Source organism: Urocitellus parryii, chromosome 6 (genome assembly GCF_045843805.1).
Source record: "Urocitellus parryii isolate mUroPar1 chromosome 6, mUroPar1.hap1, whole genome shotgun sequence".
NCBI classification, from domain to species: Eukaryota; Metazoa; Chordata; class Mammalia; order Rodentia; family Sciuridae; genus Urocitellus; species Urocitellus parryii.
Genome location: NC_135536.1, coordinates 175,556,480 through 175,573,582, shown reverse-complemented (window position 1 = coordinate 175,573,582; position 17,103 = coordinate 175,556,480). Strand labels below are relative to the sequence as shown.

General features: G+C 60.7%; 1 protein-coding gene across 1 annotated transcript; it reads right to left on the bottom strand.

The window, feature by feature from the left end:
* Nucleotides 1-359: 359 nt before the first annotated feature.
* LOC113179002 (uncharacterized) lies at nt 360-16,928 on the bottom strand. The gene is made up of 15 exons (XM_026383353.2): nt 16,820-16,928; nt 15,357-15,573; nt 13,485-13,589; nt 12,544-12,675; nt 11,743-11,827; nt 11,589-11,652; nt 11,134-11,219; nt 10,546-10,728; nt 8,852-8,905; nt 7,914-8,063; nt 7,019-7,086; nt 6,783-6,828; nt 4,954-5,014; nt 1,173-1,252; nt 360-389 (listed from the first exon to the last, which is right to left on the bottom strand). The coding sequence occupies exons 1-15, from the start codon at nt 16,926-16,928 to the stop codon at nt 360-362; spliced, it is 1,470 nt and encodes a 489-aa protein (XP_026239138.2).
* Nucleotides 16,929-17,103: the final 175 nt, after the last annotated feature.

Here is a 17,103-nt window from a genome sequence, read left to right as displayed (position 1 = left end):
CGTCCTGCACCACGGTCACCCCATCCGCTCAGGGCCTGGGCTTTGGAAACTCACAGGCTTTTCTTCGTTTTGGGAGGAAACTCCCTTTTCTTGAAGAGCTGAGAACAGAGCTCAGACCCCCCCCCCCCCCCCCCGTCCCCGCCAGGCCCCAGGAGCCAGGACCACGGGCTTCATTTAAATAGCTGGACACAGCCCCCGCCTCCCAGAACCCCGTAGGTCAGCGACTACGGAGCAGACTCCTCCTCCAGCAGGAAGCATCTTTATTGTACAGAGAAGTCCACGGTGATTCAGCCGTTCTTGACCTGGAGGTCCTGAGCATGCGTGGTTGAGGGCAGGGACTGGTCCTGGGTCAGAACTGGCTACTCTGGAATGGTCAACAGCAGGTAGTCCTGTGAACAGAAACAGAGTTGCACTCCCCATTCATCCTCGATGCCCATAAAACCCACTCTCCCTGAGGCTATTCTAGAGAGGGACTGTACCCTGTCCCAAGGACACTCCAAGAAGAAAGAGTCAGAGACCAGGTGGACAAAGAGGATTGAGCAGAGGAGAAGGAGTCTCAGAGATGCTTGCGAGCAAGGAACAGACCAGACTTGGGGGCTTTTCCTGAGATACATTGACTGAATGAGTGAATGGCAATGAAGGAATGAGGGGTGGTCAGGCCTGCCATGCAAGGATGTGAGGTTGTGCACTGCTCAACTCCTGGTGGCACTTGTCATGTAAACTATAGCCCTGTTCTGGGGACACCTGAGTTCTAGGGAGGTGGGTAGTCCAGGCTAAGGTAACAATAGGTGAGTTCAGATGAGCCCCTTGGACTCCAGCTCTGCTGTGCTGGGCAAGTTTTCTCATTTTCTCTGCCTCTCTGAGCCTTTAGTTCCCTCCGTGATAAAAATGACTTTGTGGAGCTGATTGTGAGAGTCCTGCATGTGTGGAAGGCGCTGAGCTCTTCAGCCCTGTGGTCTGGCTTCCTGAAGGACTCTGCAGGCCTGAGGAACCTCGGTCTCCTCATCTGTAATGGGGCCTAGCGTCCAGGACAGCTGTGACAGGTGGTTAAGGAGAGGGAGGCAAAGGGCTGGGCCCACGCAGGCGCCTCCTCCAACTGCGCCTCCGCCTCTGCGGGCGAGCAGGAGCCTCTGACCCCCACCTCCCCTGCAAAGGGCTCCCTCTGCACCTACCTCGGAGAGGTCCATGTGGGCCTGGTTGAAGGAGAGGCCCTTGACATTGGGCAGCGGGAGGCTGTGTCCTCTGAGCTGCGCTACAAGAGGGGAGCGGGGAGCGGCGCTGGGGGGTGAGCGGGGCCAGGCCAGAGAACCCTGCTGCTCCCCTGGGAAGGCTCTGGAAAATGACCTTCCACAAGACCGCTCCCTGGGAAACCGTTGCCCAACCTTAACGCCGGCCCTGAGGGGAGAGCCGACCTCCTCCCTCCCGCCTAGTCCCCAGCCTCTCCACCCAACGGGGCCTGAAGAGGGGGGCAGTACTGAACCCCGGGCCTTGACCTTCCCCACGGCAAATGGTCCCTGGAAGGAGAGGAGCACAGAGTGGGGTTCCAGGTCGCAGAGGAAGGAAGGTAAGCAGTGGGTTCCGAGTTGTGAGCTCTTCCCGTGACTTCCTACCACTGCCTTCCGAGTTCAAATTTCAACCAGCACAACTAGGTCCCCGTGTGTCCCAACAGCTCTGCGCGCAGTCTCCAGTGAGTGATTCGCCCTCATTGTAAACTGTGAAACCCAGCCTCCTTCTGCAACCTGGGGCCATCTCCATTCCAGAAAAACGAGGCTCCCCTGCAGGATGGAGAGACTTGCTGCTCCAGGGTGGCCTCCGGCCTCTGTCATTGTGAGCCATGCCCCCACCCCCCAACCTTCTGGGGATTGAACCCAGGGTCCTGGGGCACTTGGCAGGCACTGCCTGGGTGCCACTGCCCAGCCCAAGGTCTTCTGTTTAGCAGCAGCTAGTTAAGGAACGATCAGTTTGTTGAGGCTTCTCAGGGCCCTTCAGGGAGGCGCGGTTGTTCTTCAGCTGCGGGAAAACTGTGCTGAGAATACTGAGCTCCTAAAAAATGCTGAAATGTCAGTAGAAACAGAACGGCTCAAAAACAGGATTAGAAAAAAGTTGGAATAAACCAAAAAATTCACCTGAAAATGTTAAAAATTGGATTCTGCTAATAGGATGATATCCATCAAATATATAAGTGTATTCACGAATATACTTATCTACCCAGAGTCCTGAAAGCAAGTTTTTGGTAAACGTGGAGAACTGGTCATTTTTCAATTTCAGTTTCTGTGAATTAGCTACTCGGCCAGTTGGTTTTTGCAAACTTCCTTAGACTTGACCTTGAGGCCTGGCTTGAGCTCCCCGACTCCTCTTCAGGGCTGAGCAGCCCTTAGCCAGCCCCACCCACACTGTCACCTGGCCCCAGAGAAGGAGAGTGTAACCCCTCCCCCCCAGCTGTGTCCTTCTGGCACCTACAGGTGGGGGTGGGATGGAGGAAGAGTGACAGGTGCGTGTCTTCCTTCTGTCCTCACCATGCAGAGGCCTCTCCACAGTCCCTTGGCCCCAGCCTCCAGACTGCCCAGCTTGGTCCTTTCCCTGTGTGGAGGCCAGATGGCCCTCCTGCCGATTCTCCTATTTGGGCTGCTTCTTGCAGGCAGCCCTCCGGATTCCTCAGTGGCCTTGGCCCTGGCCTCCCCTTGCAGGGAGGCTGCAGTACGAAGAGCACCCCTTTCCCCAGCAGGCTGCGCCCCTGTTCACCTGGCACCTGGCTGCCTCTCTGGGTCTTCCCTTGCCACCCTCTTCTGCCTTCAATTAGTCCCCTTCTCAGAGACCAATTGAATCACTTCATGCCCAGCTTCCCTGGCCCCGTAGGTCTCAGTCTGGCTGGCATTGGAGCCCACCTGCTTCTTTACCCTGTGTCCTAACAGGAGTCACAGCACAAGGACTCTGTCGGGGAAGCCAGAAACCAGGGTTCTGGAATCAACTCTGTCAGAGACTTGCTATGTAACCTTGGGTCAGTCACTTAACCTCTCTGGACCTGGTGGGATGGTTGCATCCGAAAGATGAAGAGCCAAGGGGTGAGTAGATTGGTCTGTGTATCCTACATGAGTGTCTTCGGGCGTGAGGCTGCGGGCAGAGTGCTGGGCTGCGTGGGAGACCTGGGGGCTCTGCTCTCAGGCAGCTCACCCTCTGGTTGGGACACAGACACTTAGGTAATCACATGGCGAATGGTGACTGTCCCGCTCACTGCAGGGGAGGTTGAGGCCAGGAGGCCGAGTGCATCTCTGTAGGACGGACTCCCAGCTGCACTCAGTCTTCCCCGCTCACTTCCCCAGGATACCGCTGGTGACGGTGGTGAGTGCTGCTGCCCATGGGCGGAAGTTTGAACGCTGGAGAGGGACGCGGAGGCAGGCGGCACAGAGACCATGTCACAGATTGTTCCTGCCTTCTGTCCAGGAACGGGACTGACCTACGGGAACGGACCCACTTTCTGGTGGAAAATGAGCCACTGAACCAAGGAGGGGACTGGGCTTGTATGGGCTGAGGGTGGCTTAGTGAACATGTCACTCGGGAACTTGAGTCCTGGGGCTGGGGGTGGGGGGCCGGCACTTGGAGAGGGGTCAGTGTTTTCTAGAGACTGTCACTGTGAGACTCGATGAGGCGCCTTCTCCGGCCGCAGCAGCACCGGGAGGGCTCCTCCTGGGAGAGGGGAAGGCCGTCAAGGTGGCCTCCCCACCTCCTCCCCCGGGTCTCACTGTCTCGGGTTTTTATTTTTACTTTTCACATCCCACAGGGTGGATTTACAAAGTAGTGACACAGACTTCTCCCGGGAGGGAGAGGGGGGCTACGGCTGCTGTTCTGGTGGCCCTAGGAGTGGGGTGCCCTGCCCCTCCTAGGCTTCCTGGTCCTTCTTGGTTCTCCCGCCTCCTCCTCTTACCTCTTTCCTTCCTGTGACCAGGCCCAGGAGGCGCCGGTGGGTGGCTAAAAGGTGAGGAGCAAATGGACTGGGGCAGGTTCCAGAGGAGACATCAATGAACAGACCTGTCAACTCCCAGAGGGAGGGACAATCCCTGGGACAGGTCACCTTGGCGACAGTTGGAGCAGGGCCAGGTGGGGGAGGGCTCTGAGGCTCTGACAGTTCAGTCTCCCGGGCCCCACGCGGCCTTCCGCACTGCTCCTGGCCGGGCTTTCCCGCTTCACCCAGACCAGCCTTCCTCCCCGGGCCTGCTCTGGGGGAGCCCCAGGGAGACCGCGGTGCTCTGGCAGAGCTTGCATTTCTTGCCAGACAAGCCCCCAGTGGCGAGGCCTGGGAGAAGGGAGTGAGAAGGAGCCAGACGCCGCCTGCTCTCACCTCTCCCCAAACAACCCCCTCCAGGGGCTGAGCACAGACCCCGCCCCAAGTTCAAATTCCCTGTGTCCAACTGACCCGCGGACCCAGTCGGCTCAGGACAGCCCCGACAGCCCGGCCCCTCCTGAGAGCAGGGAAGTGGCCCTTTGGAGGTGCAGTCTCTTCCCTGAGTAAAAGGCCGAGATGGCCCCTGACCCCTGGCCCCTGGCCCCTGGCCTGTCTTTTCGTGCTAACAAGTGTCCTGCGTTGGGGTGAAGGTGAAGTGCAGCCTCCGCATCTCTCGGGTCAGGATCCCTGCCCTGTGCGCGGCCACTGACGAGCCGCCCCTTCCTGTGGCCTCCCCGAGGCCCACCTGGTGCTCTGCGGGCTGCTCCCCTCCAGGCCCTTCCGCCGGCCTCCCGTCCCGAGCAGCAGTGCCCCTCTCCACCCCCAGCTGCCCTCACACGGCCACCAGGCAGGACAAGAGGGCACTTGCCGTCACACCAGGTCCAGTGTCTGCCCTGCCGCCTGCCTTCCCTGAGACAGTTCTCAGCCCACTGGGGACAAGGCCCTTTGGACTTGTTTGGAGCTGCTCCAAGCCACGTGACATGTGGCATGGCGGAGAGTCGCGTGGGGCTTACCGTTGTGATGGGGCAGGAACCTCCTCTTCAGGAACCGAGAGAGAGAAGCCCGCAGCTCCTCCTGCAGCAGAGCAAGGGGGACAGGAAGGGCACCTCCAGGAACGTCCCCTCGGCTGGGCTGGCAGATTCTGCCCACAGGGACAGTGCACAGATGCCCATGGGGACAACATGGAGATAGCACTTTTGAAGGACCTTGGGGCTAGCCGGCAGACTGGTGAAGGGACTGGGGGACACGGAGGGCCTCGGGAAGAGACACCCTCGCCCTGTGCACTCTCGGGGGAGACACGGTTGGTCCGTGGAGCCCAGGGCCACAGCCTCACAGGTGTCACTGGGGACAGTCGAGGGAGCTCTCTAAGGCTGAGAGGTGCCAGTAACGTCACACGTGGAGCTGCCACCTCCTGTCACTGGGGACGTGCTGGGGGGCCATGACCAGGATGGTCCCAACCCAGCGGACAGGTTGGGGAAGGCCCTCCTCTTCATCGCCCTCCTCCTGTCCCCCGGGAGGTGGTCCCAGGAGGGAGGTGGTGTCTGTGACGCGGGTGGCAGGGACAGCGCGTGGCTTGCCTGACCAGATGCAGGGCAGCCTGGTCTGAGGACTGCCCCTGGGGTGTCACAGAAGTCCCTGACCCGGGCACATGACCCTCAGGACCTCCAGCCCTGGGCCTCTGTGAGGTAGAGATGGAGGGAGGAAGGCCCAAGGTGGCGCGGGTGGTGACATTTGTCGTGTTGGCCGGGTCGCGCTCTGGCCTGGCTGGAGTTAAGGACGACGTGCCGAGAACTGTTTTCTCCTCCCACATTTCCTCTCACTCAAAGCCAAGACTGAAGGGCTGTCCCCGCTGGCCCGGGGACACGGAGGAGGCTGAGAACGGAGCGTGCCCCTGGCCCTGCACAGGCACCGGGCCCTGGGCCCTGAAGAGGCCTCCCCTCCTCCTCCCTTGTGAGCAGGGGACTCAGGCCAGCGGGGAGCCCTGCGCGGCTGTCCTCAACATGCAGGGGATGAGGTGCCCGTGGAGAACCTGGCTCTGGACACCGCTCTTCCCCTACGTCGACTCCACCGAGAGGTCCCTTTAGTGCCACCTTCAAACACACCCATAACTGACTGCTGCCCTCCACGCCACCACCTCCTCACTCAGGGCCTCTCCAGTGCTGGGCTGCTCCTCCTGCCAGCCTTCTTCCTGGCCTCCAGCCTCGACCTGGCCCTCCAGTCTGAGCCTCCTCTGCTTGGACACTCCCTTCCATAGCTCTTGGCTCACTCAGAGGACCGGCCACCCCTGCTGTGAGCCTGACCCTGCCCCCTCTCTGACCTCCTTCACTGTCCCTGCAACAGCCACCTGTCCATCAGGCACGCTTGGCCGGGGGCCTGGGTCCACTTCTTCCCAACAGCCCCAGTCTCCCCACTTCTCCTCTGGTGCTCAGCTTGTCAACGAGGCCTTCGCAGACCCTCCTTTTCAGTCTGACCCCAACCCACATGCCTGATCCCCTGTCCCCTCCCCCTGGGCCTGTATAATCTGCTCTCTAATGTGCCCTACTGCGGCTCCTGGGGAGTGTGGCCTTCCACAGGGCAGGGACCTCCTTGCTGCTCCCCAACATATCCCTGAGCAGGGCCGGGCAGAGTCGGTGCTCGGTTAGTGTTGGCTCAGTGTGAGGAGGAGGGTAAGGGGCAAGCTGAAGCCCGGAGGCTTCTCCCTGCCACCCAGTGGGAGAGGAGATGGGACAGGAAGCGAATGAGCCTTTCCACCCCGAGGCACCAGTGCCTTGGGACCTTGGGTTTGTCCAGCGCTGGGTCCTTTGAGACCACGGGGAGGCCAAGGCTATGGGAAGGGACTCACCTGCTTCTTGAGAACAGCCGGGTAAGGGCCCAGGGTGACCACGGCACTACCAGGGAAAAGAGATGGGTCTCTCAGGTCAGGGCGGCTGGCGGGGCTGTCGGGGTGGACACAGTGCCCCTCCCTCCCCCATGCTGACAGCAGGTGGGACTGTGCCCACAACCACACCCTCCCCCTCCACTCTTGTTGTGGGCTGTCTTTTTTTTTTTTTCCAGAACATTCCAAACAAAAAACATTACCTGTTTGGAGAGAACTGGAGTTTTAATTTCTGGTTTGTGGAGGAAAATGCAGCTGTTGACAGGAGTTTCTAGGAGGAATTGAAAGAATGAGGTTGGGAGGGGAGTGGGATTTGTGTTCCAGGCGGGGGAACCGTCCGCCCCCCGCCCTGGGGCTGGTGTGCAGTGTGGGCCCCGCTCCTGTGCCCGCTCAGGCCGTGCCCGCGTGGGCCCCGCCAGGGGAGAGGCCGGGGCTGGCTGCGGTGGGGGAGGTGGGGGAGCCTTTGCAGTGACGTCACTGGCTCCAGCACCCGGCTCTGGAAGCAGAGAGCCCTGGGCTGTGAGGAGGCCCCTCCAGATTCATCTTTCAAAAATGGACTTTTTGCACCTGCCAGACGTGGCCAGCTTCTGGGCCACGGAATCGTACAACAGGCTCCAGGGACCCCGAGGACTCACAGACCCCTGGCCCCTTATCTGAGGCACCAGGTCTGTTAAATGGGAAGTGGTCACCTCAGGGGAACAGAACTAAGAGACAACCAGGGGCTGTCTGTCCCCCGGGCCCCCGGGCTGCCCTCTCCAGCCTGGCTGGCCCTGGGGCATGGAGGACCCGGCCTCCTCCTGGGCTCCTAATGCCTTGACGTCCAGGGAGAGGGTGCAGGGACCTTGGTCACCCAGCAGGAGTGCAGAGCCGAGGGATGGGGACACGATCCTTCCGTTCTGAGGACACCATGGGCAGCCCTGGGGGTGGGCTCCGGGAGCAGGTGCTAGTGGGCTTCAGTCCTGGCAGTGGGCACGGTGGCCTGAGTGTGACTGACGTCAGCTGATGACACGGTGGTGAGCTCTGCCCTGCCCTCCTGTTACCCTGCCCACGGTCAGTGGGCCCAGGACCCCCGAACAACCACCTTCGAGCCTCACTCACCCAGGAAATGGAGCTGGAGGTGTTGTTGGGCCCCAGCAGTACCAGGGAGCCCGGCTGGGTGACCGTAGCTGTGTGGCCGATCAGGTAGACAGTGGGAGGATCCGGAGTGTTGATGGTCAGTCCCACGCTCCCTCTGGACCCATCAGAAGCCTGAAGGAAGTTAGAGCAGAGATGGTGAAGCTGTGGCGGGGAGATGGTCCCTAGGCTCAGCTCAGAGAATGGGAACAAGACCACCCAGGAGGCAGCGCGTCTGGGTTTTCATTCTAGCTCTGCAGCAGCTTGCTGTGAGACCTTGGAGAGGTTGCTTACCCTCTCTGAACTTTTCAGAGGTGGGATTTCATCCTCTTTGTCCTGTTCATACTTAAGGTAAGAACATAAGTTTTGGCACCAGAGTTCCAGTCCCAACACTTGCAAGCTGTGTGACCTGAGGCAAGTTTCTTAATCTCTCTGTACACCTATCCCATAAAGCCGGGAGGGATTAAAGGAGCGTTCTCAGTTCCCTCCCCTAAGTGCCCTCCCCTAAGTGCCTCGATGCCACATTCCAAAAGCCTTTGAAGAGGGCACTGAGCTTGGACTTGGGGGCCAGAGGCTGGTTTCAAATCCCAGTTCTGCCATCTGCTTCGCAATGTGAGGTGACAAGTGACTTCCCTGGTTGAGCCTCTGGAGGGGGGACCTGACCCGGTGGAGGGCAGCACCCAGCCCTGCCCAGCGGGTGGGGCTCCTCAAGGTCACGGTCCCCTGTGCTGGCAGCACCCTCAGGTGTGCATTTGCTGTCCCTCATTTCCTCCCCAGGCCTGGGGAGGCAGGTCAGGGAGGTCTGGGGTCCCGGGGGGTGGGGGGGGGAGCCCTGGCCAGATGGAGCCTGCCCAGCCCTGCCCTGTTCCAGAACCTTCCCTGACACCAGCCAGGGCGCTGGGGGAGCTGGCAAGTGCCCTTACCGTGGGCCCGGGCTCCAGCTCTCCCGGGGACAGCAGCTGGACCAGGTCAGCAGCCTGGAAAAAGGACAGAGTGTGTGCGCGTGTCCTGCAGCCCCGTGGACGGGACGCCGCCTGCGCTGTGGCCGGTCTCCGCAGGACAGGGGCCCCGCGCCCAGTGTCTCCGCAGGCTCCGTCTGGAAACTTCACGTTTCCTTGTTTCCACCGTCTCTCTCTCTCAGCTGATTCTGAGAACTCCTACCCGGCGACATGGAGAGACCGTCACGGGGACCACGTCACTCAGCACGGGTTCCAGGACGACCTCCTGGGTCGCTTTGCCTCGTACAAGCCATAAATGGGGACACCCCCACCCCAGGGGACTTTCTAATCAGGCCACGTGGGAACACGGCGCTAATCAGGAGAACGTCCGAGTCACATGGGAACCTGCTGGCCACATGCACTGCCTCCTGGTCCCACCTGAGGTCACAGGTCCTCCTTAGCACACTCCTTTCTGCCACACCCACCCAGACCTGCTGTACGAGGCCACGACATCCACGTCAACGGCACTTTCCCCCCATCACAAGTGGGGCTGCAAAGAACCACGGGCACAAGAACTTCTGCAGACAAGGGATCACGGGCTTCCACCTAATGCCTCAGGGCTCCACACCTCTGTGGGACAGAGGGGAGGGGACAGCAGGGCGAGGCAGGAGGCCTGGCTGTAGTCCAGATGTGACCTGCTGGACGACCTTAAACATATAACTTGCCCTATCTGGGTCTTGGTTTGTACACACTATTTTACATATATATGTAAAATATATATATAATAAATAAATAAATAAATAAATATTTATTTATTTTTGCATGAACCAGATTCATGGTGTGAAATTTTCCACTTTGCGTATATATAACCTTATATACACATGTACATATATAAAGTTAGAATATGACTAGTGTTTTGGTGGGAATGGAAGAGGTCAAGAAGGTGCTCTCTGAGCAGATGACGTTTGAACTGAGACCAACAGTGGAGAGAGAGTGTTCCAGGCAGAGACCAGTAGGTGCAAAGGCCCTGAGGTAGGAACCAGTTCAGCCTGTGTGTCTGGAATGGTGGGGGGTGAGAAGACCAGGCTAGAGAGAGGGACAGGGGTCAGATGGCACAGTACCCTGGAGCTGCAGGAAGGAGACTTTATTCTGGGTGTAATGAGCTGCTTCTGGGTGGATCCATCTGTATTTCTTGCTCATTTGATCCCCATTCACCCTGGGAACTGGCTTTTCTTGGGGACCTTTGAGTATGTGCTTCCTTGCTCTCTCTAGGTCACTTCTCGGAGATATCGTCACACACTGCGCTGTCCACGGTGGCCCTTTGGCTATCACTAGCCACTGACTACCCCAGTGCCCTGCTTATTTTAAATAAAATAAGCTGTTTGTGTACCACGAGGCCCTGAGCTCTGTAGGGGCAGGGACGCCTTGCGCATGGGACGCGGGACACGGTGGGCCTTCAACAAACATTTGCTGAGTGCTGTGGATGAAGAGGGGCAGTAAGGGCTGTGAACAGTGACGTCTCCGGCGAGGGGCTTCCCTGCGGGGTTCTGAGGCTGAGATAGGAGTCCCCAGGTGAGGCCCAGGGCACGGGTGACTTATGTGGGCCCAGGACAGCACTTCGCCATTGGGCCTTAGTTTCTTCCGGTGAAGGCCCTTCCGCCCCACCCTGGAGCACTCACTGCGGGGTCCTGGGGGGCCACGAGGACTTCCCTGCTGGCGTGGAGGCAGGACAGGATGTCGTTGTAGAGCTCCGTCTGAAAGACCAGGTCCCCCATGCTGCCTGGGGCTAATGGTGGGAGGGGTCTCGGGGCCAGGTGGTCAGGCCTTGGGGCCCTCTGGGCTGGGCCACAGGGGGTCACAAGCTTCAGAGAGAAGAAGGAAGGGGACATTGAGCTGGCTGCCAAGGACCTGCCGGGCTCGCCGGGCGCTGGGCTCTGATCCAGGGGCCTGGCTCCTCGCATCCCCCGGTTTGATCCCACCTTTTCTCTGTGCCTTTGTCAGAAGGGCCCTGTGGGACCCAGGCAGATTCCGCACCCTGCCACCTCTTGTGTCCCAAGGAGCAGGGGACAGAGCGGGGCAGACACCGCGGTTCCCCAGGTGGAGGGACCCCCCGGGTGGCAGTGCTGGGACAGAGCTGAGCCCCCCTCGCTGGCCAGGCCCCTGGGTGAGCTCCGGGCCTCGGGCCTCCTCCTCCCTTCCCCCTCCTCGTCCCTCTCCCCTGGACCAGCGGACGTCCCCAGAGGGTCTGCTGGCCGAGGGCCGCTCACCTGGACTCTCATCAGGATGGCCTCCTCCCTGAACTCCGTGGTGGTGACGTAGTATTGGACGTCCTCTGGGCCCGAGATGGCCGGGGCTAGGTGGACACAGAACCAGGGCTCAGCCCACGGCAGGGGAGGGGTGGGGGGCAGGAGAAAGGTCCCCCCGACCCCCAGCCCTGAGACGGCTGCGCTTGTGCATCTTAGAACAAAGCGAGAGACAGCTTCGTGCAGGATTTGGGGTCACCCAGCGGCCCTGCTCTGTGGGCCCCTTGAATCAGACAGGGAAACGGGCTCAGAGGGTCAAGGACTGTCAAGGTCACAAGTGACATGGCCCCTTCCCCCCACTAGAAAGCAAGGTCCCTGCGGGAGGTCTGCCTTGTCCCAGTCGCATTCCCAGAGCCTAGAACAGTGCCTGGCGCCGGGCGGGGGAGTGGACGCCTCTGCCCTGAGCAGCAGTGACCTACGGAGGACGATGGTCAGTAGGTCTTCCAGCAGGGAGCTGAGCAGGGCTGTGGCCAGGGGGCACACCTGGGGGACGACACGGTCCTCCTTAGCATGGGGTCACGGTCGGCCTGCTCCCTTGGTGCGGGCGGGAGGCAGGGCGGGAGGGCCACTCACCATCTTCTGCAGCAGGAAGGGCAGGGAGTGGTCCAGGACGCCGGCCACCAACTCCAGAGGTTTGTCCACCAGGAGGGCGTCCGTCCTAGGGGAAGGGGACAGCTGTGGGACCCGACACATTGTACAAGGGCAGGCGTGGGTCAGAGAGGGGAGGCCCGGGCTGGGCTGAGGGGCCCCTGCTGGCCTGGGTGGCTTGGCCTCTCCCTTCCCGGGTGCTGTCCCCCCTCCCCTCCTGTCCTCTCTCCCCTCTTTGCGGTCTGCTCGTCCCCCCCTTCTCTCCTGCCGACTCTACTTTCCCCTGATTCTCTTCCCTTCTCTCTTTGGTAGGACCCATGGCCACTTTGGGCACAGAGCTCTAGCTGGCCGAAGAGGCCACAGAAGGCCTCCCGGAGGACTCTGCACGGGTGCGTCCCCATGAGATCGACAGGCAGCGTCACCTCCCGCGGCAGCTCCTGCCCTGGGTGGGCCCCTCCCCACGCCGCCCCGCTGGCGGGTGCCGGGGTCACCTCATTTTCTGGTGGGGAACCCGAGGCCGGGAGCGGGGCAGCCTGGGCAGGTCCTCCCTGTAGGAAGGGACCAGGCGGAGGTCTGAGCCTGCCCGAGGGGCGGCTCTCAGCCATGACATCCGGTGTGGAGGCAGGAGATGGGGACAGGTGGCCCGTCAGCCTGGGGCCTTGGAGATGACCCTGTCCCCGGTGCCCTGGGCTCTCTAGACCCTAGGGAGAGGCAGCAGGCCCAGCCCCGGGTCTCTGAGGTGGGTCAGCTCGGGGGGGAGGAGTGGGCCCGGGCCCTGCCACTCACTGCCCCAGGATCTCCACGCTCAGGCTCCCGGGAGGGGTGTGGCACTCCTCCAAGGCCACCGTGGTCCTGGTCCCCGTCTGCTCCAGCCGCACCCCCATGCGAATGTTCTTGATGACTTTGAGCCGCAGGATCCTGGAGGGACAGCATGTGGGACAGGCTCGAACCCGGCCCCAGGTTGAGGCAGGACGTCACAGCCGGCCCCACGGTTGCCCGGAGGACTCAGATTGAAAATCAGGAGAGCTCCTTAAAACAGGGACAACCGGGGGACCTGGCGGCACCCTCACGGGGGACCCACACCTGGAGCTGAGGGTGGCCTTGGGGTGGGCCTCAGGCTCCCCTGCTTGCTACAGCCCCCACCAGGATGATGGTCACTCAGCACGTTGACGGCGCCACCCGACAAGGGGAAGGAAGATATTTTACAAGGAAAAGTGGGGGTGGACGTGTAGCTGAAGGGCATCGATGAGTTTTCCCGCTTCCTGGGCAAACAGCGGTCCACGGGCTGCTCTGTGGCATTTCTGAGTTTTGCAGATGAACACTCAGTACCGCTTAGTGCAGGGAGCCCGGTGCCCATTTCACAGATGAGGAAACCGAGGCCAGGGAGCAGACCTGCCAGGTCAGTTGCCCAGCCCAGGAGTGCCAGCCTCCAGGTGAGCGCATATTAGACCCTCCTCAGGCCACGCTGTTAGTGCCCTGAGCTGCCCAGGTGCCCAGAGTGGGTGTGTGTCCCCCAGCATGGAGTCAGAAGGCTGGATGACTCGCTGTGTGATCCAGGCAAGTCCCTTTCCCACTCTGTGCTTCATTTTTCCCACCAGCAAAATGGCTTTCAAACATGCACGGATAGAAAGGACTATCAGGGTCCTTGTGGTGACACGTGGCCCGTGGCTTTGGCTGGCGTCCTGGCAATGCAGGTCTGGGTGGTGAGGAAGCCCACGTGTACTTACTCCTGGAGCGAGAGGTACAGTTTGCAGCGCAGCGTGACCTGCAGCAGGCTGTCGCTTAGGATTTGCAGGGTGACCTCGGGTCCTTTGGCATCTTCTATGACCAACCTGGAGAGGCACGGGGTGCTGGTGAGGCTTGTGGGGTGTGTGTATCTGAATGGGTGGGAACAGGGGCAGACCCCAGGAGAAGCTGGGGCGACAGTTGGGACAAACCCTCCTGGTGACCCCAGCCTGGCTGTGGAACACGGGGCTCTAATCACAGTCTCTAAGCCCTGAAGACGGGACAAGCCCCTTCCCTTGTCTGGGCCTCAGTGTCCACCTCTGTGAAATGGGGGGAGACGTGGAGGGGCCGTCTTGTCATGTTTCACCTGTCTGAACTCAAATACGGGCCTCTGGGGTTGGGGACAAGGCTTGGGGTAGAGCACTTGCCTGGCACATGCAAGGCCCAGGGTTTGGTCCCCAGCCTCGATAAAACAAAAAACAAACAGCCACACCAAATCAGAAAACAAGACCACGAAGGCAGGCTGTGGAAAAGAAGAGCAAAGAGAGTCCGGCAGCTGCAAGTCCAAACGGGAGGAAACCCTGGCCTCCAGCAGGGAACTTTCTGGAAGGTTCCAGAATGCCTTGGAACCCGCGCAGCTTTCCTGCCGCTCTCCGAAGCCATGCCCTGGTGGGGCGGGCAGGAGAGGCACTGTGAATGCACAGGCCAGGGTGACTGCAGCCGACCGGGCCTTGGCCAGGCTGGGGCCCCGTGGGCCGCACCTCCTCCCGCCAGCAGTGCCCTGGCCTTTCACCTCACCCCACCCCCGAAAACGTCCTCTGAGTCGTCTGCTGCCTTAGGGTGTGGCCTGCTGTCCGAGGCGCTCATGCTGGGGACGGATGTGGGGGGAGCCCTGCCCTGCGCGCAGGCACTTGTCTCACGGGTCCCCATGTCCGTCCTTAATTCTCTGCCTCATTTGTTTTCAGAGCCCAGCAAGGGACATAGTGAGTGGTGGGGCGGCTGGGGACGGACTCGGGGCCATGGACCTTACCACCCGTGGTTATCCTGGAGGGGCCAACCAGTGGCCCAGAGTTCTGCTTTAAGGAGAATCAGTGTCCAGGGCTGAATTACGTCCCTGGCTCCCAAATTCATATGTTGAAGTCCTAATCCCTAGAGCCTCAGAATGTGACCTTATTGGGAAACAAGGTCATTGCAGACGTCATCCGTCATCCCAGGCTGTCCTGGGGTCGTATAGGCCCCTAATCCACATGACGTGTCCTGGGGTAGGGGGATTCTGGACACACAGACGGCACCCCCGGCGTGCAGAGCAGGGATGGATGGAGTTCCTACACCCAGCACCAGAGGGCGCCCTAGGTGACAGCAGCCGGGGAGCCAGCCCAAGGGGCGGTGACCCCACACTGTACCTGGGCCTGATTGCTAGGCAGACAGTGAGGCTGTTTAGGCGACTCAGCTTGGGGCACTTTGACAAACAGACACAATTGGAAAAGCCAGATTTTTAGAAAAATCCTCTATTTTTTTCCCCTTTTCTCTTGGCGGGGTGGGTCTCATGGCCCAGAGAGTCTCGACTGCTAGATGGGGTCAATTTATTTAAAATGTCTTTCAAGACACCACACAGGTTTGTAGAGAAAGGGGACAGGGCGGCCGCACTGCGGGGCTCAGAGCCTGGCTCAGACCCCACTCCTGCCTTCCCAGGGGGGTTCAGTGGCTTGGAGGGACGGAAGGACACCCTTGCCTTGTGCTCGATCCTGCAGAGGCCACAGAGACACCTGGCTGCCCACCTTGTCACCGCTGGATAGGCGAGAACGTGGGCTGGGGACGGGACGCAGGCCCTGTCCCCGGGGCAGGAAAGGCCACAGCAGCCGCAGGCCACTCACCCGCCGGCCTGGAGCAGGTCCGACAGCAGAGGGAGGCTCTTCCCCGAGAGCAGGTCCCCGACCAGCGACAGGTCCAGCCCGCTGCTCTTCTTGGACAGGCTTTTGCTGACAAAGGGCAGGTGGTCCAGGACAGTCGCGCCTTCCCCCGGGGTCCCCGTCACAGGCACCCTGACTACGCGGCTCAGGATCTGCTGCTCTGCAAACAGGTCTGAAATATCTGTAGACACGGCCTCCTCAGCCTGGGCCTTCCCCCCACTCGTTCACCAGTGCCCCCCGTGTCACCCAGGCTGCGCCTGAAAGCCTGGGCCCCAGCCATCCTCCTGCCTCTGCCTCCCGAGGAGGCGGGACTCCAGGTGCGTCCCCACTGCCGGTGGCTGACAGGCCCTTATGAAGCACTTCTCAGCAGGGCTCTAGGGACAGCAGCACCCTGGTTCCGACCCCACGGAGTTTACACTCTAGTCAGGGAGACGACAACAACCCAGCGCTCAGAGCAGTGAGCAAAGTAATTTTTAGCATCAATTAAGTGCTACAGACTAAAAGGGAGCAGATGAAGCCTGACAGGCTGAGGGCCTGTTTGGGGCAGAGGGATTAGGAAGGGCCTCGCTGAGGAGGTGACCTTTGAACCGAGGCCTGAGGAAGTGGGGAGCCCACTGTTGACCATCTGGGGAAGAATGACATAGGCAACGGTGTGTGCAAAGGCCCTGCGGTGGTTATGAGCCTGGTGGGTTTGTGAAATAGAAAGATGGGTGAGGCTGGAGCGGGGGGGGGGGGGGGAGTGGGGGAGACAAGTGGCTCACAGCCAACGGGGAGGGAGGCACACAGAGGGACAGGGCAACAGGTGCAATGTTACACTTGGATAGGGCCATAGAAGAGGCTCCACCAAAGGACTGGGAGCCCAAAGGAGGGAGAGTCCTGCTGGGAGGATCAGGAGGGATTTCCAGAGGAGGCGCAGGAAGAGCTTTGCCTTCTCAGAGGGTCAGAGTTCTCCAGTTTTGGCAGAAGGGCTGAATAAGAAAGGAAGGAGACGGAGGTCTTGGAGAGGAGGGAGAGCTGGGAGATGCGGGACTTTTCGAGGACCAGGAGCTTAGAAATGCTTTCGAAAAGCCAGGCGCCGGGCGCACACCTGTAATCCCAGCAGCTCGGGAGGCTGAGGCTGGAGGATCAGAGTTCAAAGCAGCCTCAGAAAAAGCAAGGCGCTAAGCCACTCAGTGAGCCCCTGGCTCTAAATAAAGTACAAACTAGGGCTGGGGCTGGGGCTCAGGGGTCGAGGGCCCCCAGGTTCAATCAGGTACCAAAAACAAACAAAAAGTGCTCTTTAGGGCCACACCAAGTGACGGAGCCGGAGAGAGACAGGTCAGCCCCCGGGACCGGCCAGTGAGTCCCGTGGCTGGTGGGGAGAAGCTGGGGGGGGTGCGGCCCCCTCTCCTGACCCCCGCCTCCCGCCACGCACCCTCCACATTCACCTGTCTGCAGCTGATCCTTGCTGACCCGCAGGTAGAGCGGGCTGTGGGCCCTGCCCTGGGCGGGGGGCGGCAGTGCCCAGCACAGCAGGGACGCCCAGAGCAGCCACATCCTCCTGTCGGACCTGTGGGCGCAGAGCGTGAGGACGTCCAGGTCCCAGCCGGGGACTGGCAGCCCTTTACCCGGCTCTGCCTCCCCCACCCCGTCCTCCCAGCCCCCTGCCTGCCCAGCTCCCACCCTCGGGTCCTGGAACACAGCCTGCGCCTCCTGCCACCATAGCTCTGGC

Coding starts and splice junctions, on each gene's coding strand:
- LOC113179002 (XM_026383353.2), bottom strand. CDS start 16,928: ATGTGGCTGCTCTGGGCGTCCCTGCTGTGCTGGGCACTGCCGCCCCCC. Junction 11,220..11,588: donor CCTACTGACCATCGTCCTCC/GTAGGTCACTGC, acceptor GTGTCCACCTAG/CCCCGGCCATCTCGGGCCCA. Junction 5,015..6,782: donor CGGCTGTTCTCAAGAAGCAG/GTGAGTCCCTTC, acceptor GCTCTGCTGCAG/GAGGAGCTGCGGGCTTCTCT.